The sequence below is a fragment of the Mixophyes fleayi genome, chromosome 4 (assembly GCF_038048845.1).
Source record: "Mixophyes fleayi isolate aMixFle1 chromosome 4, aMixFle1.hap1, whole genome shotgun sequence".
NCBI classification, from domain to species: domain Eukaryota; kingdom Metazoa; phylum Chordata; class Amphibia; order Anura; family Limnodynastidae; genus Mixophyes; species Mixophyes fleayi.
Window position 1 is genome coordinate 122,180,354 of NC_134405.1, and position 27,778 is coordinate 122,208,131.

Genomic DNA, 27,778 nt, shown 5'->3' on the forward strand with positions numbered 1-27,778 from the left:
GATCCCTCCACACATGCGCTGTCCAGCTCTGCTCTTCGGAGCAGAGCTGACAGCATTGGATTTCTTCCAATTATGATAGTGTACGCCAGCTTCAGCTTTTTCAGAACTTGTTAGATTTGAGCTGGGAGCAGTCACCATACTGTAGAAATACTGTAGAATGGTGACTGCTCCCAAAAACGAAGAGGAGTGCAAAGCACTTTCATAAATATCCGGAGGACACCCAGGGAGCTTAATTTCACGGTAAGTGCACGATAGTGCACTATCGTGCTTTCATAAATATGCCCCTAAATGAGGCCCTTTGTGAGGAGAAAATAACTGCAAGCACTTCAGCAAGTTGTGTCATTTTTGTATAATACAGATTGAGTAAATAAATGATTCTGAAAGTTTATAATACATGCCTTATGTGTATAGAAACAAACACCCATTTTATTAGGCAGGGTTGTATTATTTTGATAAGTAAGCTGTGCTTGTCACACAATAACACTATTTTCATACAGATTCACAACTTATTTTGGTAGTTATTATCCAACTGAGTCTTTTCCCTGTAAAACTCAACATCTATGCTAGATAATGAGAAACAAAGCTACAGAAAATGCTTGCCAAAGCAGCATCTGGTATCTTTCCACATGATCCCCTATTATCTATCCCTCTGTTCTGTAGACTCAATGCAAGCTGCAACTGGGATGAGCATATAATCATATTAGGGCATAACTGACAAACCCACCGTTGGAATTTCTGCAGTTACCTCACTGTATATTTGCATAGAATATGGAGCTCTTGTGAGCCCCAAGTAACCTTTTGTCACACAAAATTAAAGAGTGTAAAATCGTTTTGGCAGGCATTAATTGTGCTGGTAAATCCTAGCAGTGTGCTCGCAAATCCCACTTTGTCAAGCACTGCGTAGATTCATTGTCAGTGCCGTTACACTGATGAATAAATGATTATGGAACTCAAGGGTGGTGTTATCCCCTCTCATGTTGCCTGCAGTTCCCAAGTTGCATGAATTCAAGGGCCAATGGGATCAGCATAAACAAGTCAGTGATTGGTTCATGGTGCTGCAAGACCCAATCGGTTTGCAGTCCTGCGGTTGGCAGGCTGTGACTTCTTTGCCGAACACCCCATGCTCTGCAGATCTGCTGCTAGGAGTCAGGGATGACTTCTTAGACTGATCAACCCAGGATGTGGCTTCTTGGTGACGTCATTCACAGATGTTTCTCAAGACCACGCCCCCACGTGGGACTGAAACACATTCACATAGTGCAATAGCAGGGAGAATAGGCACCTCTTGCTGCCTGAGTGAAACACAAGATGTAGAACAGAATATACCTGATCGCCTTTTTAAAAAAAATAAAATAAACACTTTTATCTTAAGAGGATCTATCAACAGCTGTCAATGTCAAGAGTGGTCTTCTCTCCCCTTGACACAGATGGATTTATTTTTCTATGCAAGTTGGGCGTGATCTCTATGGACCAAGTGAAATCGGGTGTCAGCTAACAAGCTGTATTTATGAAAGGAAGATAACACACAAAAAAAAAAAATAGAAATCATCGACTTGGATGCAAAAGGGAATACTGTGCAATTGAAACCTAAGGAAACACAGGAAAAGAAAATGTCAACAGTCGCCTATGTGGACCATTTTGCAGCAGAGTGCCTTGTGTCTATGTCCAGTCGTGCTATTGTCCACAGTGCTAATCATGGGGACCCCGGGCACATAAGTGACGCCCCAGCGGCAGTAGCGACCCCTCCAATGCTGGCTGAAGACAAGGCTCTTAAAGATAATGCCTCACTGTTCGTGGTGGCCAGGATCCTGGCTGATCTCAACCAACAAGTCCCCAGTCTGGCTGCAGGCGCAGAGGATATAAAGGGGAGTCTGGCAGTCGCTGGGGATCAGGGGGAGAGTGTGGTTACAACCGGCAAACGTGGAGATATAGCAGCCACACCTCCCCTCCAGCAAGAGCCAAGCCTTAGACAAAGAGCCAGACGTGGGAAAAGCAGATCTGACCCCGAATCACCCCTCAAAAAGCACAAGTGTCCCTACTCTGGATGTGAAAAAGTCTATGGCAAATCATCCCATCTGAAAGCTCATTTGAGGACACATACAGGTCAGTGCTGTGCGATTCACTAGCCTAGTGCCAGCCAGCACGCAGTCACACATCACTAGCATTAATACAGGCAATAATAGGATTTGCTAGGGACCATTGGCTATAAAATTATCAATATCACTCTTGATCAGACATGTTACGCGACTGGTTGTAATTTATGGGGGTAGACAAAGAATGAATTCCCAATTCTGAGAATTACATTGTCAGTTCTGCGTTTTGATCACACCCACTTCTCTAGCAGGCAGGTGTGATCAGAGACACTGGCTGGAGTGATCGTAGTAACAAGTAGAGGTGATACCAATGAGACACTCTGTAGCATGTGTGCAGTGAGTGCTAGTGACAGGGCACTGAAGGCTCCTCAAGGAGCGAAGGGTGCAATTACTTGGGTGGATGCAGCTCTCTGGATGTGTCAATTTTTCCAGGGCAGCGTGTCAGTGTAACACACGTTGGTGCATCGTGGAATCCAGTGGGTGGATATGAAACTGCAGCTCCGTTTATTTCATGGCTCTCTATGTACATATGGATGTGGAAACTGATTATATGTCTTACGCATCAGGGTCTTTATTTATTTACATTGTGTGTACATTTGTGTAGATGTTCTGATTATACTGCAGTGGTTTCTTGCAATCGCATTCATAATTATATTTGCAGTTTGCACTCCTAAAAACATCCCGTTTAAATAATTCATTTTGAGAAGTTGAACTGGGGGAAAATAATTGGGAGGAGCATACAACAGTCACAGGGTCCTGGACTGTGAACCCACCTCAAATGACCTTTGGGAAGTCATTAGTTCTCCCTGTTTCTCAAGCTGAACGATTGTCAGTACAGTGGTGATCAGCAGCAATTGATCATCCAACAGCTCTAAGCTCAGGTGTTGCAAACAATAAAGTGATTGGAATGACATTACATAAAATTATATAATATGCTAGTTGGGCTCTTTGTTATACGGGACACGCCCCTTTGTACGCCCCGCCCATCCGTGACACACCCCTCCGCTCGACACGCTTTAGACAATCTCACCCTCCCCCCATTCAAACGACCTCGCCCTGTGCAGGGCAGCCCACTCTTCTGGCCAGCAACAGACATCACTAACGGAGCCCAGACTGATCTGTGTCTGAGGGCTAGGCTAGCCAGGCTTTATTAGCATAAAGTTGGATGAGACAGGTAGAAAGGGGATGTGACATATAGTATACCTTGAATTTTGAACACATAGCAAAAATGGTTAATCCGTGAATGCATGTAAAATGTGCACATTTTTGCAAAGTGTAAACCATATGAATGGTACAATCACATTGTGAGAGCTTTTACTATTCTTAATTGTATTACAGTACAAGTTAATATATGTATATTGTATAGATCAATGTATCAGATGATCATAGAAAGTAATAATGCATTGAGTAATAGCACTCAATTTCCCTGAAAGGATATATGTATCTGTTGGCACCAGAATGGTTTGTAATATGTAAGTGCAATCAATAGTTTAGCAAAGAGATTTGGTGGTGCAATGCTAATATTGTTCACATTCTTAATCAAGGGATTCCTATATAACTAAATATTCATTCCAAATCTGCAAGTTGAGAGAAGGGGAATTTAAGTTATAAAACAAAGAGTTTGTCTGGAGCTCCTGTATGAAGTAGAGAAGATCGCTTTCATTATTAGCCTTTACAATAGAGGCCAAATATTGCTATTTAATAATATTTGCTGTTGTTGTCAGGGTCTAGGCTAGCATGTCTGTATTGGACTTATAAGGGTTGTGCAACTCTCTCTGCATTACTTTATTATGTAACCTTGAATCTGAAAGAATTCCAGTGCAGCATGCATCATTCATCCTTATTAAATCAACCAGGCTGGCAGTACTTACTAGTACTCTATATGACCGGTCTCTAAGTGTCCTACATAAGCCTTGTCCTTTCCTTTCTGGTCTGCAGCAGGTGCCAGTGTGAGAACCTTCTGTTGCATTCTCACAAATCCATGTTAATTGCTGATGGTGCTCTCTGCAACTTATACTAGTTGTACATAGTACTATATAATGCAACTTAGAATATAAAAGACAATTCATTTAAATTAGTTTCTTATTTAAAATTAAAAAAAGATTTACTGAAGTAATAAGGTAAATTTGACACCAACATAATTTCTGATTTTAGAAAACTGATCATCTTTTTATCCTTGATGGATGACTCTCTGGTATAATTTATGTACTCCAATTGGTGCTTTAGATGGCCAATATCCTATCTGTATAGTCAAGTACAAGATCTTTGATGGACTGCCTCCATTCATGTTGAAATATTACTTACTGAATCCAGTTCCTTAATACAGGGCTCATGGTGTACATCTAAAAAACTTATGAAGGGTCTATTTTATTAACTGGTCTGGTCAGTCAGAGCTGTACAGTGTTACTTGCAATAGATTAATCCACTTTTTATAGTAGCCTGTAACTGCAACTTCATGAACTGTTTAATCTGGCTCTATCTGATTGTATCTTGTAGCCACCATCCATTGTACAAGCAGAGTATGCAGGAATAATTGTCCTTATTCAGCTAAATGTTTTCACTCATGTAGTTACATCATCTCATCACATAATGTGTGTTGCTTGGAACACTGGGAGATGATGTTATTGCTCACATTTCTCTGAGCCATTGTCCATGGCTCTGTCCTGTGAAGGAAGGCACACGTGCATGTGATGAGACCATACTGATACTTGGGTATACTTTTATATGAATTACTTGACCCATATGTATAAACATAGTATTTAGGTGCCTTACACTAGAGTGTTAGCACCTTCGGGAATACTTCATGCCATTAGTGTCTATTTCCATGGAGGTTTTATATAATGAATGAGCCAGTGTTCAAAGTTCTATTTTGCTGCACTGACTGGTCTGTGTCCCCAGAATTCCACCAAAGAGAGTGCAGGAAATATGGCGCCTGCGCAGAACATAGCGAAGAGTCTAACACAGTGCCAGAGTCTTTGCTGTCTTCTGCGTAGGAGCCAGATCCATATTTCCAGCGCTCTCTTTAGATGTTGGACAGGAGACTCAGACCAGTCAGTAGCACTGCCTGGACTTAGTCCCCAAAGAGAGTGCTAGAAATATAGCACCTGCTGTCACTGACCTGAGTACTGGGTGGGTGGTGTGGGGCCCCTTGACTCCTGGGCCTGTGTGCACATCTTGCACCCATTATAGATGCGCCACTGTCTGTTTCCACATGTTGAGTTGTACATTTGCAGGGATACACGTGTCTATTAACTTCCAAATTTGGTCCAGTATTGGGTATTTCTACCAATAAAGTTCATTTATATTATGCCTGTGTTCTTGCAGGAATTTGTAAGTTGATAGCGCACTTTGCCAAGTACATTTGTTGGCTAAAAAAAGGAATATACGTTGTGTGGTAGTTGAAATTTAGCATTGGTGCGATACCATTTAATTTTGTGTATGTTTAGTACAAGTCATAGGTCAATCTTCTAATAACAAGCTCATCATGTATAATGTGTCCAGTATAATGTCAACCTCTGTTGCTTCAGAGTGTACAGACCCTCTGTGTGTAACCTCAAGTAAGGGAAATAATAGTTTGGTGGTGCAGTGGGGTTAGTATTGCTATCTCACAGTGCTTGGGTAATGAGCAAATAAATCTGTTCTCCAACCAAAATCAAACACAAAACTAGAGTTTAAAGCTTGGTGAACTGATGAAATAGGCAATGGGAAAAAAATAAATTTAAAAGGAATATAGCCCAGGTTGTGCTGAATGTGTCTTCACAAATAACTCCTGCAGAGGCTACTCTGACACTATAATGGGTCAAGCGCCACCGCCATTCTCAAATTACTTATTTCTAATATAGTCAAAACTAACCAGAACAGGACTGCACATTGTTAGACATATCTACACACATTTCATTCTGTTTGTGAAATCCCAATTGACCGTCTATACAAAAATAAACAAGAGTACAGTATAATAGGACTCTGTAGTTCCAAGACTCTAGTAACAAGTCATATTTTAAACTTTCAATCACACAGAATCAAAATGCCCGATCTTATGTGTGAAGTTAGATTACTTTCCACGAAAAAAGTGTTTTGTTTGTTGTTGTTTTGTTTTTTTAGCTAGAAGTTTGGCATAGAGAAGTAGGGGTGTTTTTTATTTTGTTTGTTTTTTTTTTTACTTTTAGCCACGCAGTATGCAATATAAAACATGTGAGAATTATAGTATATTATCATTATTTGGCTAGCAGAAAAGTATAGAAACTCTAGGCAGTCAAAAATAAACTTGGACACTGAATATATTTGACATGTGGTTTTTGTTCTGTTTTTAGAATTAAACCATGTGTTCTTTTTTTTTTTTTCCAATTGCACATCAGCTGTTTTGGAAAAGTGAAAAGGTCTGGCAGAGCCCAAAAATACTTATTTCACTCTCCAAATTTAGCTGCATTTGTTAAACATAAAGTAGAGTAGGTTGTTTTTCTCTATTATTTTTTTTGTTTTATTCAACTTTTTTTCAGTTTGTTGGAATCACATGCCTTTGCCAGCTAAGAATCTTGCATTGTTGTTAGACAATGTAGGTCACTTGAGTGCACAACTGAATGCAGACACATACATCCTGCTCTGCAGACTCAGCAAGTCCATCTGAGCCTCCATTAGGAGTAAAAGCATAAAAAAGTTCATTGTCCTGCTATACAAGCTTGAAACGGAAAAGCAATCTCATGCATTTGGTGATGCTAAACTTAGCAGGCTAACAGTTGTATGGAAGGTAGCAGTACAGAAACGCAAAGTAACCTCATTACTTCCCACCATGCAACGAGCAGGGAAAGGGTTACACCAGAAAGCCATGGAATTATAATTAATAATCTGATTTCAATAGCTTTTGTATATAAAATGTCCCTTTCCTCTTTAAGCGAAACACACTTAGGTCTAGACTTACTAAGATGCGGGTTTGAAAAAGTGGGGTTGTTGCCTATAGCAACCAATCAGATTCTAGCTTTCATTTATACCCCATTCATACTGCACCAAAATCCCAGGTTTTTCCTGGGTCGAGCTGAAACGACCCGGGTCTTGGTGCAGTATGAATAGTCCAACCACAAAATCCCGGGTCTAAAATCCCGGGACTTAGACCCGGGATTTTGCGAGGGGTAATTCCCGAGTTGGACCCCGCTCGCCTGCAGTATGAATGGTGCAACCCGTGTAATTCCCGGGTCTCACCATTCATACTGTAAAAAAAAAAAATGGGGAAGTAAAAAAAAAAGATTTTAATTAATAAAAAATACATAACAATTGTTTACTTAACTTATTTTCAGCCAGCGGTGTCTCCGGTGCGTTGCCGGCTGTCAGGGGGACCTCTGGGTACTAAAATGACGTCATTTCTAATGGACTAGAAATGACGTCATTTTAGTACCCAGAGGTCCCCCTGACAGCCGGCAACGCACCGGAGACACCACTGGCTGAAAATAAGTTAAGTAAACAATTGTTATGTATTTTTTATTAATTAAAACATTTTTTACACTTTTTTTTTTCTAAAACCTGGGTCGGGCAGGTGCAGTATGAACCCGCCCGACCCGGGAATCTTGTTATCTATACTGCCCTATACTGCCCTGTGCCCCGGCAATATGGATATTGCCGGGGCGGCAGTATGAAAGTGGTATTATTTAGTACCTTCTACAAAATGACAGCTAGAATCTGATTGGTTGCTATAGGCAACATCCCCACTTTTTCAAACCCGCAGCTTAGTAAATCTAGCCCTTAGTATCATTGACCTTTTCATTCTAAAAAACCTATAATAAAAGAGACACTTAGGAGTCACCTATATTGTAAGTGCTTTAGTAACTTGACATTTACTGTGATCCTTTCCAGAGATTTTATCTTTATTGTATTTTGTGTAAAAGGCTTCATACATTGTGCGAGGCTTTGTGAAGGAAAACACACACACAAAAGGTCACACTTGCGTAGATGCATACTGCACAGGCACTCACAGATACCAAAATGGTGCAGCTATATTATGTTTACATATTTATTTCATTATTTAATAACTGGTAGTTAAAATGTTTACACAAAAAAAGGTTTCAATTACTGCTTACGGGTGCCAGTCATGGATATTTAATACAACTCTATCATATTTCAGTAAGTGTAATAAATAATACCATCCATATTCAATAATATAAGTGGTGTAAAAACTGATTTACTGTTACAGGTTGGCTTGCCTATAATTATATCATCATACAGTAAGTAAAATAACTGAAAGTATCATATTATGCAAGACTAAAGAGCTCCCAACCACACATAAAAAACATGTTCTCTCATGTTGAGTATGTATTTGGAGGCGCAGAAGCCATATAAACAGTGCATTCTAGACAAGAGGTGTCGAGAGCCCAGAGGGTCACAGATACACTTATGACATTAGTGTGTTGAAAAAAGAAGTGTGTGAATTAATGTGTCTGTATGTCTAAAGTACTGGTGAGGCCTTAGAATTGGGTGGGTGTTACAGTGCTACCAGATGGATGTGTAAATATGTGAGATTGCTCGACCCACCTGGCTCAGTGAGAAATCTGCAGCTGCTGTAGGATTGTAGTGATGTTATAGGTATTACGGCAAGCCAGACTGGCTAGTCTTAGACTAACACAACATGCAGTTATATTTGGGTATCATTATCCTTATTATTAAAATGATAAAGATTGTGAGTAAACACAGAGAAAAATCCCCCAGCACATTGCTATAACCAACAAAGGAGCTGCTATTTCTGTTTGTAGATAAAATGCAGAAATCTCAGTTGCACACATTTGCAAATGTATGATAAGCCACCCGCCCCGTCAAGGGGCTTCTGCTAATAGGGTGGTCCTAACTCTAATCAGTGAGATTCCCTATTTTTGGGCCATGCATATGTGTTTTTAAATTGAGAGCTAACTTACCAAGTACCCCAAGAGACATGTTAGGCAGCATCAGTAGCTGACAGTGAGTACTGTTGCTGTATTGCCATATTGAGGAGCTTGGGTTACCTCTTGGTAAGGATTGTGTATGCTGGGTTGAATCTTTAACATTCTCACCTAAAGTTGTCACGTCTAAATTTAGCAAAGGAAAAGGTATATAGTCTTAGCAAAACTTGGGATCTGTACCTGTTTTATTGTAGTTATTCTAATTTTGAAATGTTCTCTCTGAAATGGATAATAGGATGTGTCTATGCTAAGCAGAAAAAGCTAATTGAGTAGAATATCTGTAAATATTTTATTGTACAAATTTTAAAAAAACAAAAAACGTTTTGTCTAGAGGCCTTATGCAAATTTAAAGAATTTATGTCACAAAGGATTACGGCTCTAGGCTAAGGAGTCTTTAGAAACTCCCTGTTTTGTGGAGATGAGGAAGGGAGATGTATATTTTTTTAAAAAGTTATCAATGTGCTCTGGTGCTGGTAAATAGGTTTGAGGGTTTTTTTTTTTCTCTAAGATTAATTTGGAAGGAGCAGTATTCTGCAACAGTGTCGGCAATGGAGTTAGGGTTTTATACCAAATTGCCTGACTTATAGAAGACCCGTCAAATCAGCAATTTAGTCCTTTGTTGTCTTAGTTTATTGGCTAGAAGCTTGTCTACTTTTATAACTCTTTGCATAAAATTTGGAGTTGTTGTTGAGCAAAAATCATTTGGTGATTAGTAGAACCTCATCACTCAGCAGGTTTTAGAGCATGTTTTGCAGATGTGTTTTTTATTAGTAAATTCCAGATTATTAATTCTAGATGGGTAGGGTACGTTATCCCGATGCTCTGGATACAGACAAGCACTATTATTCCAAAAAACCCAGATTTGACACTTACATTCACAGCGACAGCATGAATTTCCGAAGACTCTAGTTTGCGACATGTGGTAATTCCGAAGATGCTGCATACCGGTGCTGGATTGTGATGTTGGGTAAGTATCGGAGGTTTAACCCTAACCCTGACATTAACGTACCTCTCTAAATGTGTTCGATGATGTCACAATCCTGCTCCGGCATGCAGCATCTTCGAAAATTACCACGTGTCGCATACCAGAGTCTTCGGAAATGCAGGTGGTCGCTGTGAAGGTAGGTGTATATTGTCATCATGTCGTCTTTTTTAATAAATCTTTTTTTTGTTTGTTTGTAGAAATAGTGGTTGTCGGTATCCCGACTACCACCGTTCCAAATTTATGCTCCTTCATTCTGCAGATAAACCTCAAACCTCATTAAAACATCTATTTATAGGGGCAGATTCAATTGTAGAAAAAAATCTACATTTTTTATTTTTTTGTGAAATGTCCGCTCACTTTTGCTCGCACCCCATAAAGAGCATTGCTTTTTACTGTATAAACAGTAAAAATGCGCAGTCGCGATGTTCCTCATAACATCGCAGCTAATTGAATCTGTCCCATAGAATCAAATTAACTAAAAGTATCAAAGCCAAAAAAGTTAAAGCCTTGGATCTTAAGAGAATAGGAGCCCATGTCAGTCTTTAAGTAGTCTCCTTGCCAGAACATAACGGAATCACAATGAACCATTTCAGTTGACAAAAAGGATTCAGCAGTAGAAGTCCAGATCTCAGGCTCTAGAAGGTATCAGTCTTGTCACTGGAACGTGCTCAAGCCACAGTAGGCCATTCTGATTATAGACATTTAGTACAAATCTGAGGGTCTATTGCAGACTTCTTTGAGGCAGTTGCATTTCATGGTCAACAAGAGATGCCGCCTCATTTGCTGCATTGTATGATATTTGGAGCGTCAATGGAAACTCCCAGAGGTAATGGATATTATAATTTCTGAGACTGTGGGTCACAGCTCCAAATTCTCGTCCTCTTGCCAAGGTTATCAGAGTAAATATATAAACCTTTGTATGCGTTAGGAAATCGCTAGTTGCTTTTATTGATTGATGCATGTGAAAATCCAGTGCTGATCCTGCAGTATACAGACACTGGGCGCTGCTGTACTCCCAGCTTCAGTCTGCCTAGCACTAGATGCCTATAGAACCACATTTCCATGAAGGCCTCCTGCCTCTGTAACTAACACATTATAACGTGTTATGTATCACAGCAAATTATAGTGTGAGGTTTCACTAAAGAGGTGACTGGAGGGAACATGTTTAACTTAACTGCAGATTGTCTTTAGAAAACATTGATATTGTCAGAGCCACACATTTCCAGTGACTGTCCCTGCAAATATTCTCCCAATACTGTTAAAATATATATATATATATATATATATATATGTCATTTTAATTGTACAATTGGAATCCTAAAATACTTATTTTCTCTTTACATACAAGTCTAAATATTGAGGGTCTGGCATTCTAATATATGGAAAATAGTTAATCATCCTTGTTGGCACAGAATGACTGTACACATTTAAAATATAAACTCTGTGAATATTTATCAGAGTGTAATGAGAGTATGATTAGAATTCTTGCTGGATCTGATAAGTCATTATCATAGTGACAAATCCCTATGGAGGGATGGCTGCAGCGGATTGCTTTCTGCTACACACTGTTTTGCTAGCGATATGGGTCAACTGAAGACACCGGTTTAATGCCAAGAATATCAGCTGCCAACTTTACTTCCTATTTCCCTATTATCTGTTGAGTCTTACTGAAAGCAGACCTCATCTTAGATTAAATGGAGGATTAGGTTTTACTCCAGTCTGGCACAATGTCAAATAGTCTGGCAGAGATCTTACACTGGAGATGCAGTCATTCTGACTTTTTTACATCCTTCACATCACAGTGTTTTCAGCAGGTGAAATTCTCAAGAGTTCCCCCGGCCTCCTCCCTATTTTTTTTTTTTGTCGTTGAGGGCTACAGAGACATAATCCTTTCAGTGCCAGTATATCGGGTGGCTCATAAATCAAATCAAAATAGAAACTCCCATTCCATTCTAAAGGAAAACCACAGCCAACTCTGAAAATTGCATGCTGTTCCAGTGGGAGAGATTCATCAACCTCCATTAGGTGTTAATGTGGCTGTAAATCCTATTGATGTGAATGGAGTTGCAGGCAAAATGGCAGCATTGAGGCTTAATGGAGTTTGATGAATTCCCTCCTCCCAGATTCAACAAAATAGTTCTGCCATTTGCTGCTCTCACATGGTAAACAATGACACACAGATGCTGTTCACAGGTGTCAACATTCTAAAGTAGAACTTGTAATATGATGATTTACTTATGTTTGAAATCAATTGCAAAGGTCTGTTGCAGGACTCATCTAGGTTGTGTCTGTAAATCAACTTTGCAATGTTATATTTTAATTAATTTTGTTTTGCTATTTTTTTATTGTTTTACAAGGGTGCACTTAATATATTTTGCTGATAATTGTAAAAAAATAACATGATTATAATGAATTTATTAGTTGCAAGTGCAGTGATCACAGTAACACAGACTAAATAGCATGGAACCTAGAATTTGAGCACTGAAGATCTGGTTAGGTTTTTCAACTATATGGGTTGAAAACTGCTGCTTCGACAATTATACCTCCAAACTTTTCCCCGATTTAGGCCGGACAGTCCTGATTCTGGGGGACATTGCTGGAAATATTGGGAAACATGTCCTGCCCACCCCAGTGCGCCACACAAACTTGGTACTGATGCCTGTGGCAATTCATAGTTGCTTTTAGAGGAGGTTGGTTGGCCTCATACTTCATATGTGGAGGGCACTCCCCCCTGGGGGACATAACAAAACCTCAATAGAGATAGGTTACACCCCCCCTTCTGTATGTGTCCTGATGGCTGAATTTCTGTTGTTGGAAGCTATGCTCGGAATCTTTATCGCTGTACAGCGTTGCGTAATATGGTGGTGCAATAAATTGCAATAAATTGTAATAAATATGACTACGGTTTTCATTTTATATTGAATTGTCTCAATTTGAGCTTTAAGTCTGGGAATTTTCTGAAACGCTCGTTTTTACAGTTGTAGTTTGTTCTCTAACTTTAAGCTGGCCAACCCGATATTGCAAAATGGGTGACCCGAAAATGATAGTAATTCTAGATAATGACCCTACAATATTGATCTGATTATTATCGGACATACTTGTGAATTGTGCCCTGAAAATTACACAGCTGGGGGTGGGTCATGATAACATTTGTCATCACACCCCACCTGTCCTCCAGGGCTCTCTCTAAGATCTCCTGGAGGGATCAGAAAGTATGTTATCGGGCATGGCAGATAATGCAGTCATAAAATGTTCGAACTGCGTGCGTGAACATCTTTCAACCATGTTGACAGCCCTTAATGATGCCACTCGACTAGAGAAACAAATTGCTGGGTCTTGTCCAATTTGACCACGTATATGTGAGATCAAATTGTTTGGCCTTTGTGCAGCCACTTTAACTGTGCTGCAAACAAGTCTAATTATGTCCCAATAATTAAGTCCCAACAAGCGATGACACTATTTCCATGTTAAACAATTAGCAGATTTCTTATTTCACAATCAAGTTTCCCAGGAAGATGGCTCACATTCTTAACCTACTTAGTTCTGCATTAATCTAGTGACTTTGACCTAGTTCTGCATTAGCTAATTGAAGGGTCTGATTATCCAATAGGCTGACTAGGCTAGGCCGCTAGGCTTTTGGGGGCGCAATGCTTTTGGGGGGGGGGGTGCACAATTTGGACAGGGAGAGGTATAACCTGAAATTTTAAAATAGGAGATAATATATATAGATAAGGGTGTAGGATAGACATAGACGGGAACAGGAGCAGATTTAACAGCCCCCCCCCACACACACCCCTTCCACATCTTCACCCTCAGTAGCGGTCGTTCACGCCTCTGTTCTGCTATACAGTTCTGATTTTATTGAAAATGCCAAGTTCATTTTTAAGTACTGCCTATTAGTCTGGCGTGGCTGGTGAGGGGGTGCTCAGGAGCATATTAGCCTAGGGCGGCCTGAAACCCTAATCAGGCCCTGGCTGACTTGTTAATATCAACCTTTGAGTAAATGTAAATACCTGTTTTTCTTTTTCCATATGAAAGACTATTTAGTTTCTAGTATAGGTTAATGTGGTACAGACTAGCCCATTATTAATACACTCCAAAGCATATGCTAAATAAATGTGTGGCATTTGTAAGTGGTTTCGCTTTACTTTATCTACTACACTGTACATAAGGGACCGGACTTTGAAATCAAGAGACTTCCTATAATATTTTCTCATGTACGTTTAGTTCCTCTTTCTAGTGTTTGTTAATGTTTGACTTTTCCATCAGAACCTACGCAATGCAAGTTGCACAAGTACTGTGGCTTTCTGCTGACCAGGCGGTTTGACGTTATTCAAGACTGTAGAACAGTTAAGAGAACATTTAATAAGAATTAAAAATAATAAAAAGAAACACATAATCAAAATCTTTGAAGTTTTCATTTATGTTGTCTGTTGCTGCTCTGCATTCCAATATAAACAACGTTTATTGATGTAAAGCCTGGTGGTGTGAATAGGGTGTGCAGTGTCATGTGATGCATTCTGAATGGTAAAACATCCATTGAGATCTCAGTGGGTGGACATACAATCAGACAGATGGTCAGCAGAGCACAATAGATGATTTTGCCATTGGGAACACCACCCATCTAAATAGATTATTAAGCTTATACATGAAAGCCTATAAAATGGCAAGCTGAAACAAATTCTCTTATTCTCTATTACAAATGTAACCAGTATTCTGTCCTCAATTATAAATGTGTCTTGCTGGGAAATAAAATGTCTGTCTCACATGCTAATGTGCCAGAAAACAGGAACAAATGTTGGATGACTTTGTTACTCTGAAAAGGTTTAAAACAATTATGTGAACCCAGAATGAATTCACTTCTGCTTAACCCCCAACATTCTAAGACTCCATGAGAAGAAATGAATAGTTCCCACCCACCAATAAATGATTAAACACCACCATTAAATTATTAGCCCCCACCTACATTACATTATGAGCTCCTCCCGCCCCCCAAACTTCCTTTCTTCCATCTGGCACACTATGTTGCATAGGCAGATTTTGATCAAACTGTAGATGCCCATTTGCCACGTCAGGGTGACCTCTTTCAGATGGGTACCTACAGTACACTAACTATTTATAATTTTATAAATCAAAATGTGAACCTAATGTAATTTTATTATAGGGTTTATATTACTGCAGAGTTTTAGTTGGGTATCTATCCTCTCTGTATATGGTAGGTCCACTCTAATCTTTGTTATAAAATATTAGAATTTTTCATGCATTCATAGACAAGTCACTAAGACTCAGCAGACTTCTAATCTTAAAAAAAAACAAAAAAAAACCCAGCTTAATATATTTAGCTTCAAACATGTAATATACAGGGAGGACGTTACTATGAGTTTAGAAGGCAAATTATTATTACCATTTATTTATATAGCGCCACTAATTCCGCAGCGCTGTACAGAGAACTCGCTCACATCAGTCCCTGCCCCATTAGGGCTTACAGTCTAAATTCCCTCACATACATACACACAGACAGTAGAGATGGGGGCATGTTTTTTTCTTTTGCTTACAAAGCTTCTTACAAGTCCATTGAGGAACCCTTTAATTAGTCTCATTTAGTCTTTTGAAGTCTAAAAGAGCTGATAAGATTTAAACTAGTAAAAAGGCTAAAAAGAGAGGTAATGAATATTATATCTGAAAGAATAAAGCACTGTAAATAAGGAAGGGTTCATGGAATAGCTCAATTTATGGATGTGGATAAATGTAAGTGGAGATTCTGCTGGAGGAATATTAAGTTAAAATGGAAGAGCGAGCTGATGCTGCTAAAGCTGTTACCCATGAGGTCAGATGACATGTTGGGATGCTGCCATTTCCTCTGCTTGCTCAACTGAACTGGGGAGTGTGTGAACACCTCCCTGTCAGAGCTGCTAACACTCTGCTTCATGTGAGGCAGGCAGAGGAAATGGCCGTCTCCTGGCACGTTGGCTGATGGCAGTGGTCACACAATCTGTAGCATCAGCTACGATTTCTATGGTATGTGCTCTTGTTGTGCCCTAAACACCACAACCACATGGGTGAGTTGTAGTGTTTAGTATTAGAGCACAACAGGGAAAAAAACAACCACCAGAAATTAAAAATAAATAAATCATAAAAATATGTGTATGTGATTACTCCTCTACCTAGGTATAATTTTTATTTGTGTGTCGCTATTTCTGAGTGGGTTTGTTTTATTATCACCTGTGTATATTATTATGGATTGTACGCTCCTCTGAGCAGGGCCATCTCTCCTCCTGTTTCCACCACTTCTAACTCTGCTCTCCAGCTACTTAGCCCTCCTCCTCGAGGCTCCACTCCACGTCCACTCTCGCTCACTCCTCCCCCCTGGGGGTCTCCCTGTCTTCCGCGCCCTCCTTCTTGGGCCCCGTCATTTGCGGATCCTACCTCCCCCTTCCCCGCCCTCTCTAGCTGTGCATTGAGCTTACTGAGTTGCTGTGCTTACTGTTTACTGTACTGTGCTGTCTCCCATTGTATTGTAATTTGTTTGTCTCTGTACGGCGCTGCGGACGCCTTGTGGCGCCTTATAAATAAAAATTAATAATAATAATATTAGATGACACATCACAGTACAATAACCTGTATAAAAGCTCTTGGTCTCTGGACTCCAATATCTATAGATAATCTAGTTTTATTACATTACTAATCATTACCCTGCATTTGTACTTTTATAGACCGTGTCACATATTGATAGGTTTTTAATGCACATTATTATAAAACATTTTGCTACACACTTCCACAATCACCACAGATGACTAAATATGTCATAGACAGTGTGTATGTAATAATGAGACGGAGAACCAAGGGTGTTGTGTAGGGCATCATTATAAAGGGCTGACAGCCCTTCTCCAGTTCTCAGATATTCTCCCAACCACTAATAATTATTTATGAAGCAGCCCATAGACATTTATATCATGTTTTTCTTTGCTAACCTTTACTGCCTTTGTGGAGGAACAATGTATTGATGGTGGCAGGTCTACATATTGGGGAAAGCCAGTGGTCAGTAGCACCTGACCTTTCACACATCTTTCACTGCTGAGGGCTATTCTCTTTCACATACCTTTTAAATAAGTGTAGACTGCACTCGTGAGCATCTGAATTCGGTCTACACTTTTATTTCAACTTCCTGTTGAAGAACCAGCGGCCTCCAGGGCTTCATTAATACTGCTAATCTATTGAACGAACTGACAGTACCTGCCAGTGAATGATTTAGCTTTCTACTTTATATGACTTTCATATACCTTACAACATTTTTTGGCTACACTGTTGATCCTCTGTGCAACCCCCCATTAGAAACAAACTACACCCAATAACAGTGAAGACCCCAGCCCAAATCACAGAGCCCCAAGAATGTCTTGCTAAAATTTACTGGCTGGTAGCTTAGTTTCCCCCAATTTGAGTGAATTGGAAATGCTCTGTTAATAACTTTGCTTGTTTGTAAAAATCTATTTCAGTGGTTCCCAATTTTTTGGGCATCGTGACACACCTGCCAAACAGATGACACTTGATGTATTTTTTTATGACACACCAATGTTAGAATATTCTGATACATCATAGTTTCCTACTGTCCCGGAATGTCTGGGAGACACCCGAATTTCTGGGAGTTCTCCCGGACTCCCGGGAGAGCAGGGCAACCTCCCGTTTTTTTGTCCCCTCATTACTTAAGTGGCGGGGTTTAGGACGCGAGTTGCACATCATTGTGACCCCACCCCCTGCTGTAGTAGCCTATAAAAGTGTGATGCCAGGGGGCGGGGCCAAATGATGTGATTCGTGGAGCCCCGTCCCTACATGCCCACCTTCCCCCCTGATGTCCCGTAGGACAACTTGCCAGAGTTGGCAAGTTTGTGATATATACAATCAAAATCTTGGTTACATAGAAGTGTTTTTCAAAACCAATGTAAAATATGACTAGATTGTCTTCTGGTGCAAAGGAAAACTGTGTTGTCTATAGCAACCAATAGGATTCTGCGATTTATTTTTTTTTTTATTATTTTTTTTCTAGTGGATTTAAGAAAATGAAAGCAAACATCTGATTGGTTGCTATGGGAGATACTGTCTTATTTGGTTTGCACCAGTTTTCACAAACTTCCCTCACTAATTATAGCCACACTCCTTTAACAGGTTGACACTTTAAAGCCTGAGTCTGCAAAAGTACCTCCTTGACATACTAAGATAGCTCTCTTTACATAAAAACTGTACCTCAAAAGTCTAGATCATAGCCTTTTATTAAAGCCACTCCCTTTATTTGATATTCCCTTTTATTAGTCAGTGTTTGCTTCAAAACTGGACCATAAAAAGTACAGGTTTCATGGTTCCATTGCAAATGGGTCTTGTACATGTATCAGCTGCAGCCAAACGGCATGCATCGGATTTAATTTCACTTGAACCACACAGCCTATATATTTCATGTGTCTTGGTTGAATAGCTGACTCTGCATCTGTAGCCCCATGTCCAATATTCAATACAGTCATGCAGGTATATACAGTATTAACTATATATCATGCTTGCCTACTCTCCCGGAATTTCCAGGAGAGTAGCTATCCTCCTGGGTGTTGGTAGAGGTGTGAGGTGTGGTCCCGCCCTCCATTATGAAATGCTGTGAATTTGGGCATGTCATAGCAGGGGGCGGGGACAAGGTGATGCATCGTCACACCCCCTTCTGCGCTGGTCACCTGACCTGGGTAAGTATGGACTTAATACATACTGCTGCCAATATAAATATTTCCCCTCCTCCATGCTATTATGCCCTTATTGCATAAACTCTGATTGGATATTGAGGTTAGTGGGAGAACTACAATATTATATGATCCAGTGACATGATTGAAGATTAAAGGGCCCCTCCTAAGCACAGCAGTACTTGCAGACTGGCCCTTTGCAATTGTGCACACTCGGGCATACTGCATACCCATCAGACTATTGGAAATTAATATACCAGTAGATAGTTTAAAAACAGCAGCAGTTACATACAGGGGGAGATACAGGATTATGAACCAAGGGATTGTGACTGGTGAAATGCATATGGCCATCTTCTCACATTAGTACTTGCAGTTGTTGTTTGTAGACGGATTACATCCCGGAGCCATTTTTACAAATAAACAAATTGATGATCTGTTGGTGCAGTTTTATTACCTTTTATGTACCGGTACTTGTTTTGTTCATTTTTGCTACCAATGATGTTCATTATTCCACCATCCACTAATAAATTCTCTATTGCTGAGTATGCAGTATTTTATTTAATTCCTATCTTCATCGCTTAGTCTGGGGGTAACACTGGCCCATCATTACATGTCGTAACTTTGTCATAGCAGATCTGAAAACGTCTTAACACTTTATGGCACATTTCTTTGCTAATAGCAACTGTTATATTATGTCATATTTTGGGTTATTCTGGCAGATAAAACAGCAATTTCTTTTCTTTTTTGTTGAGGCCATCTTTACAGGACATTACGGAGATGAGGAGATGAGCCTTTTGTGGCAGACATCCAAGTTTTTTTATTTTATGTGCTGTAGTGCAGTAGGGTTTGTGTAGACCTTTTTGATGCCCATCATTTCCATTCCATGTGCTACAGCATTATGGCAAAATCAATGTACTTAGTAAACCACAAACCGCAAATGAGCCTGAGAGACCATAATATTTGTCACAGAAAATTATTGTTGACCCTTGTAGATACATTTATGATCGATGGATCATTTAACAAATCTGTTCTTGGCACCTGTAATGTTTTGCACTGGAAACTAACCTACTGTCTGAGCATTTAGTAATCAATGGCAGACATATAATACAACAGTGTATTCTTTATTTCCTTGGTAGTCCTAACCTGCTGATCACCTTTCTAATGGTGCATATGCAAGAAGCAAGTTAACAGCAAGTTTTTGTAAATTTTACCAAGCTAAAATGAATTAGTGTGTGTGTGGGCCATAACGATTACTCAGACCAATTGAAATTGAATCAAATTGAAAATCTGAGCATTGCGTTCCAGGAGATCCTCACAAGGGGAGGGTAAATGGCAGATGCTGCACTGAAAATCACGTAATTTGGACCTGCCCTTCATGGTGAAATGCTGCGGTTGCGTCATTCGCTATAAATCGCGTCATTAGGAAGCGGGCGGGAGAGCAGGCATGAACACAGTAATTACTGTTGGAAGATGATCATTAGAGAGGTAAAAATGTTCCCATAATAATCTGTTTATTCGGGATACCCACTGACTAATTTTGTCATCTTGTCCAATTGTCCTGGTCACTGTCTCATACTTCCTAACATTCTGAATTTGGAAATAGTAACTTTTTAGGCCATGCCCTAATCCACCTTTTACCAATAAAAGTTGCTCATAAGATCATACTTACCTGCTTTTCAAACTTCACCTCGTGATCCTGGAGAAGTCATGTGACAGGGGGAGGGAGGGGGTGTGGTGCCATTGCATCACCGTAGCCCCGCCCCCTGATAGGAAATGCCGAAACTTTCTACCTTTCATAGCAGGAGCAGGGCTTAGTGGCATGGAATCGCGTCATTACACCCCACCTCCATCACATCTGGGAGGAAGCCTACTCTTCCAGGAGTCCGGGAGGACTTCCCGAAATTCTGGAGCCTCCCAGAAATTCCGAGAGATTAGGCAAGCATGCGTAACAGCATTTGCACATACACATTGGAAATGCAAACCTGGTCCCCAAAGAGAATACATTTTCTTTTTTTTTTTAAACTTAAAAATGGATATAAAATATTTCTATGTGTTTGAGGAAAATTGCACTATTTATATAATAAAGCATTTTCTCTGGTGGTGAGCCTCTGCCATCACCATCCTGAGATGGCAATAGTGATAAGAGGACAGTGGCCGTACCTGTACCACTGCTGTCTATGGTAAATAGGCTTCCCCTTAATGGAGCCCCCCCTGTGAAATCTATCCATGGCAATACTTTGAGATAATCGTCACTGGCCCAGGGGCTTTACTACTAAAGGGAACCTCCTGGCCCTCTGTTAAATAGGCCCCACAATCCCAATGAAAGGAAAGAATAATATACTCTGGCCAGTAGTAGATAAAACATGATAAGCATACAACACTAGCTGTAGTTGAAAAGTAAGCAGTGGATCCCTTCCAGTGTTTACTGATTATCCTCTTGATCAAAAACATATCATGCTCCTCTTTTTGCAAAAGTATTGTTGTATACTAAACATTAATATGTAATGATTTATTGCTTGTTTTGTACAATGATCTATTTTGATAATGGTTGTAGCGGTCAGGTGGGACCCGGCCCCGGGACCTCCACTGCTGTCCTAGATGTCGCCCTCATGTGTTTCTGAAAAGGCAGTTATAGTGATCAGCCCTGGAGTACTTACAGGCTGGGTAGGTGTTCCTTATGGAGGAAAGCACATCTTATCACTGGACCACTACCTGTAAACTGACAAGTGTTGCATAATGCAGTGAATAAAGCATATATTCCCTGGCATTACGTAGCATCACTCTAAAAAGTAAATAAAATGTATGTTTTTGTATATGGTACTTTAAAAGCAAACCTATCATACACTGCGTGGTGTATATTTGTTTTATCCCAAGTAAGTATAGAAGTCTACTGCATTCTAGTTTTCTCACTGCAGCATGCAGGTTATTTAAGGACACTTTTTTTTATGAACCCTTGCAGAACACTTACTTCAAATTTCCCCAGAGTACCCATTTGGAAACAATGAAACCTTCACACACACGGAGCTCTGGTTTCTTGCAAACATTACATTATCTTTGTTTCTGAATTAACTTTATTTCCACATTACGTTGTGAACTGTAAAAGACCTGTAAAAGAGCTGCCTGCTCATTTATTAAACATTTCTGTGGAAAGCTGCTAGTTTGGAGTTCTCATGATGGTGAGAGGAATTACTTGTTACAACAATCGAGCTGCTACTGTATATAGCAAAACAAAATAGCACTTTTGTAAAGTCTGCATCAACCTTGACCGGCAATATAAACTGCTTGACCTAACTAGTCTGTTTAGTCATTTTCAGCATACTTACCAACACTTGTTTTCTTTCTTCCGGGAGATGCCGCCTGGGACGTGGGCGTGCAGGGGACGTGGTGCCGAAATCGCGTCATTTTGGCCCCGCCCCTTGATGTGATGACGCAAAACGCCACGATTCCGGGTGAATCGCGGCGTTTAAACCGAATTTTGACGATCAGGGAGATTGCCACTCTCGCGAAATGCGGGAGTCTCCCGGACATTCCGGGAGAGTTGGCAAGTATGATTTTCAGTTGAGGTATTACAGATATAGGAACTTTTATCCAGAAACCCCTAATCCTGAAAGTTACAGTAAAACAGAAAACCTAGCATGAAAACGAGGAATAGGTCCCTATATCTGTTTTTCCCTACTTGGGACCTAACAGGATGTATTTTATGGCTTGAGCAAATTTCAAGTCACATGGGTGGGAGATCACATGGGTACTTAGCATTCTCCTATCACTTGTACTGTAGCTTGATAATCCTCTCACAATACAGTGGCTTGAGGGCGGGACCTATTGGCAATATGTGTGATGTCGTTGATGGTGGTACACAATGTCGGTGTGGCACTGGCCAGGTCTGGAGAAAAATTTGACAGGGTAGGCAAAACAATAGTAGGCACAACCGCCTGAGTTTGCTCAGAGCCTATAGGGTTACATAAATCTGTGTCTAACAAATACATTCCCATGGAGGGGGAAAAAGCAGGACTTTCCAAAAACCTGCAGCAATAATTTTGCAACAGGCAATTTTTTTTTGTAGTCAATTTGCTGTATGTAAATAACAAGTGGGATTGAGTCACAAAGTGTTGCTTAGTCACATAGTGAAAGATCTTTTTATCTAATAACAAAATTGAGACAATCTACATTTTAAATTTTTGTAAAACCTGTTCTGTGACCTCGATTAAGGTTTGTTTGTAGACATGGTTTTGATGCTATATAGATTTTCTTTAAATGTATTGACCATAAAGGTATAATGTAAACATGGTAATCGCATCACATATAAATCCATTTTTTTTATTTGATAGGGCCCACGGCAGATGAAGGAGGGGCCCCCATACTGCCAACAATTGACATAAAATCTTCACTAGCTACTAAACAAAATTAGCAATACTGTGTGGTTATATAGGGAGAATAATGGCTTGTACACACTATACAATAGCATTTTACCTGCAGTGAAGTTGGCTGCGTCCACACACTGCAGGTACGTCCTGCTCTGCAGTGAGTATGGAAGATGCATTTACCATAGAGATAGTAGCTCTGCGTCCACCATGTGGTTGATGCAGCTGGCTGGACTGTGCAGGTACAACGCTGGTTTGTTTGAGCCCTAGGGGCATATTCAATTATGCACGGTTGACTCCGGAACAGGCACAAAGGCACCTCGCTTTACCTCAACATCGCAGACTTCTCTTCGCTCCCCGTAGGGTTGCGAAGGGAAATCCACGATGCTGCGGTACCATGTTACCAGTGACCGTTCGGCTGCGCATTTACTTCTGAATATCACGGCTAATTGAGTATGCCCCTTAGAGCAATATTGTGAATTGCAGCCAACATACAGTAATTACCCAAATTAATTAAAATACAAGAACTTTAGGGAAATTCACCAAACTTATATTTTCTCCCACCCCTCAAGGTAAAATTGCAAGTTTCCACAGTCGGTGTGCAATTCACACTCAATATTACTTACTAGATAATGATGATAATAATAATAATAATAATAACTTAATGACATGACAATAGACAATGTTATTCCTATTTACTGCATATCTGTATCATTTCGGCTAAAATATAAACTTTAAAAACTATATATTAATAATAACTTAAAAAACTCATATACCCATCCTTGGTGGACTGCCACGCTGCATCATAAGTGATATTGTTTGTGTAGGAGCCATTGACCGGACTTAGAGACACTTTTAGAACTACAGACCCACAGGAAAGACTGGGAGACAGGCACTGAGTACATTGACAAATATGAGGTCAATATGTCTCCTTTTCTATAGCGAATATCCAAAGATTCAGACCAATAGAACATGTTCTAAACAAGAGCGTTCAGTATGCAGCATTTTCATTCTTAGTTAATTCATACACTACCAAACTGTACTGCCTAATTATAGCTTCCTTTCATCCTTACACCACAAAGAGCCTTACTGGAGATGTTTTAGATAAGGTATTTTATTTTTGTGCTGACTGTACCACTGGGTCCCATTATATCAGTGATCTCTTATGCCTGTGGCCCTAGATAACCTCTTTAATCTGCATTCAACACTCGCCTCAGCATTCAGTGTTTCTTTTTATCTTGAACAGTCCAGACACATGCATTTCCATCTTTAATGCTTAGGTAGGGCTATTGCATTCCTAGCTGACCCTCCAGCAACAGCCATTGCTAAAACATAATGATAACCCAATGTGCAGAGAGGAACCTGTTAGATGCACTCTATGCTAGAGTGTATCTAGCCAACTGCTTTATCTAGGTAAGATGTTTAGTTTGCAAAATAGACCGTTATGGTTCATTAAATTGATTTTACTGAAAAGTCTAAAGTTCACAAAGGTGGACTATTTCTTTAAATTTAGGTAAATGCTACATATACTGGGCCTCTTTTAAAGTAGGCCGCAACTTTGCTGCAAAAGTACTGTCTAATGTGTGTATTTTGAGTTGTATGTAGCTTAAGATACGTGTTTCTCAAAATACACTAAGTATGTGGCCATGTAAAGGTATTCTAAGTGCATGTGCAGTAAAACTGCAGATGTCTGCGGCCTGCAGCTGGTCCAGTCCAACTCTTAACCAATCCCAGTGGAGCACTAATACGCTACCAATCACAATCGTGCATAGTTAGTTCCAGAGAATGCCTTAGACTGTAGAGCCTGCGTGACAGATTAGGTTGTTAGTCACAGGAGTGCTATGTGGACATTTAGTGCTGTGGAGCTTTGCATCTTATTGTAAGGGAGCGCTGACAGAAAACTCCCAACATTTTTTCCTCTGCTAGCACTTTTGAATGAGTCTGTCCATCACACTCCTGCCCTAACACAATTGATGAATGCAGCTACCTTTGTTAACAGCCCCTCGCATAGACATTAAATCACAATGTCCCTTAACATCACTCCTCAACAAAGCATCCTCTATGCTCCAAAAGAGCACGTGTATCCCAGAGTCTGAGAACTTGAAACTAATGTGAGTTTGCTGAATAAATAACACTGAAAAATATCTTACATTTGTACTGTCCAGGAAAAACATTTGCATGCTCTCCAAGTAAGTATTAAATTCCTCACACATCCTTCAGCCAAGAAACCACTCTGGTCACTGTCATTAACCCCTTCTGTCTGTGCTAGAGATTTACACTGAAATATAGTGGCTCCTTCTGAAAATCATCAGGGTCAGGTGACAATTGCAGAAGGGGGCGTGGTGACGCCATTGCATCAATGTGGCCCCGCCCCCTTCAAGTCGCCCCACCTCTGTCGGGATCTGGGTGGGTGTCTACTCGTCCAGAAACACTTCCTACAATTTGTGAGTCGTGAGTCTCTCGGAAATTGTGGGCGAGTAGGCAAGTGCTCCAGATTTTTTTCTTGGGAGGGCATTCACTCAAACAATGCCGTTTTCTGCCTTATTAGACAATACAATAAATGATGTTCTTGTTAAACAGTTAATTTTCTGTTATTTACAGCCCGTCAGCTGTATATATTTGTCACAGACAGCCATAGCATCTGTTTGTGGAAGCAGGAACTATACACTGGTTCCAGGGCTCACAATCATTAAACACGAGCTTCAAAGTGTACGCAGTTTGCTGAATGCCTAGGTGCCATGTACTTCCTCATTTATGAAGGAAATCTGTTAAATTCAATGAATCTAATAGCAATTGCTGCATGTGTTAGAATTTGATTCAATATATATTGGATCTGTTGGTGCTGAAAGTAAGGGTAACTCTTCAATAATGACAAATTAAAAGCAAAATAAAAAAAAATTGGGCCGTATAACGATTTCAAACCGAGAAAAATATATACCTGATATTCCTATGTGGGAAATTAGAAATTTGAGGAAATTCTTATTTTTCTGACTTTGCCCATCTATCACCCATATGGTAAAAAATGTTAAATCAAACAGGTTATTATGTAAAAAACAATATCTCTTAAAAAAAAAAAAAAAAACAATATGAAATGTGCTTAGTTTGGCATAGAAATAAAAAAGCCAGCAAAGCCAACGTGGCACAAAAGAGTCATTAAGGTCCAAACTCCAATCAAGGTGTTGCACCAAAATTTTTGTTAACTGTCTGTTATGAAGAGCACTGGATCCGTACCTGGGTCCTGCACTGGTGCATGTAGCTGGTCCACACAGCACTCTTCAAGGGGCATTTGTCCTCTCTGCTTTCAGAAGAGACCTCTGCGACCTAAAGTGCACCGAGGCGTGTAGGAAGGGACACACTGTGCAAAAATATAAACATCACATCAGATTGCAGCTTCCTACAACTTTAGAACCATTCCTTCATTGGAAGCTGTCCAATATTCTCCTAAAATATTTCTGACTTTTTCAATTTAACCTCACTAAAGGCTTAAATTCACGAGTGAGGGGACATTTGGATGGGTGCAAATTGTGTTTTATTTATGAGTATAAGAAGAGATCCGACCAGTTCAGGGCTGGTGGAAAAATCAGGTCCTTCTGCGGAGTAGAATCTGGCCATTCCTTACCATCAGATGGTGCAAACCTCAACACCACTCCAAAGACAACCATCCTGCTCCTCAAACTCTAGTCCTTTGACACAAATCTAGGCAGCCCTGTGCACATCAAGGTACACAATTCTACCACTGTGCCTTAGCCATTTTGTGCTTTATTAACGACTTCCAATGTATACATTTTTAGTGGTTTCCAATACCATGAATGTATATGGCAGTACTTTAATGTTACAGAGTTACAGACCAATATGTTATCTACAATGTGCTTTATAGGCTAAAACTGATATCAATTTTACACAGTGAAACATGTCTGTCTACTTTCCTATAATGTTCGGATGACCCCCATTAGGGGGAGACCTCCAGGATTTCTGAGACAGAAGGCTATTCTCCCGGAGTGCACTTACATATTGGAAGGTGGTGGGTGGGTACAAGTAGGGCTGCCAACAGAAAATCCGGTAGAGAAACTTTTTGGTGGAACCTCTTACATAGCCACAGAAGGGGCCATACCAGGTTGGTGGCTCCTCCCACTATAACAGGCAGACGCCCCCCCTCGTCACTCCTGAGTACATTATTTGAATCACCATCGAGCACCAAGTAGTACTGGTGTGGTGACTCAATTGCATCATCACTACAATACATGGAATGCCTGTGCAATCCTCTCAAAGTTGGCATATATGGTTCTCTATGCCAGTATCCATCATCAAGAAACGTTCCATTCTAGAAAATAAACACTTATAAACTCACAAGACTCAGCCATGCCTATAAGTCTGTTTTGATTTCTTTAGCAGTTTGGGTTTTTATTTTTACCTAGAAATACCTACTATGTGATACACAAGCTCCATTGAAAAAAAAGACAAAAGTGATATTTGGCATCACTCCCTGCAACAACATTTGCCTTAATGTAAAGTCCCCAATATATCTTGCTCTGTGCCAAAGGAAATAAGCTGTGGAAATCAAAGAACCGACCAGAGGTTTACCTTACGTGAACCCGTTTTTCCACCGTGTTCCAATTTTATAACATTTTATTTAAACAGCTGGGCTGTCTGGAAGTTGGCACTTTACACCTGCTAAGCTCAAAGGGTAGATTTTGGGAAGGAAAACCAC

General features: G+C 40.1%; 1 protein-coding gene across 1 annotated transcript in view; it reads left to right on the plus strand.

Moving 5' to 3' along the window:
• The first annotated feature begins 1,147 nt into the window (after nucleotides 1–1,147).
• The window catches only part of KLF13 (KLF transcription factor 13), a 49,155-nt gene continuing 22,524 nt past the window's right edge, over nucleotides 1,148–27,778 (plus strand). Inside the window, exon 1 of the mRNA XM_075208120.1 lies at nucleotides 1,148–2,103. Coding sequence (XP_075064221.1) covers nucleotides 1,611–2,103 — 493 coding nt within the window. The 5' untranslated portion in view covers nucleotides 1,148–1,610. The remainder of the gene's footprint in view (nucleotides 2,104–27,778) is intronic.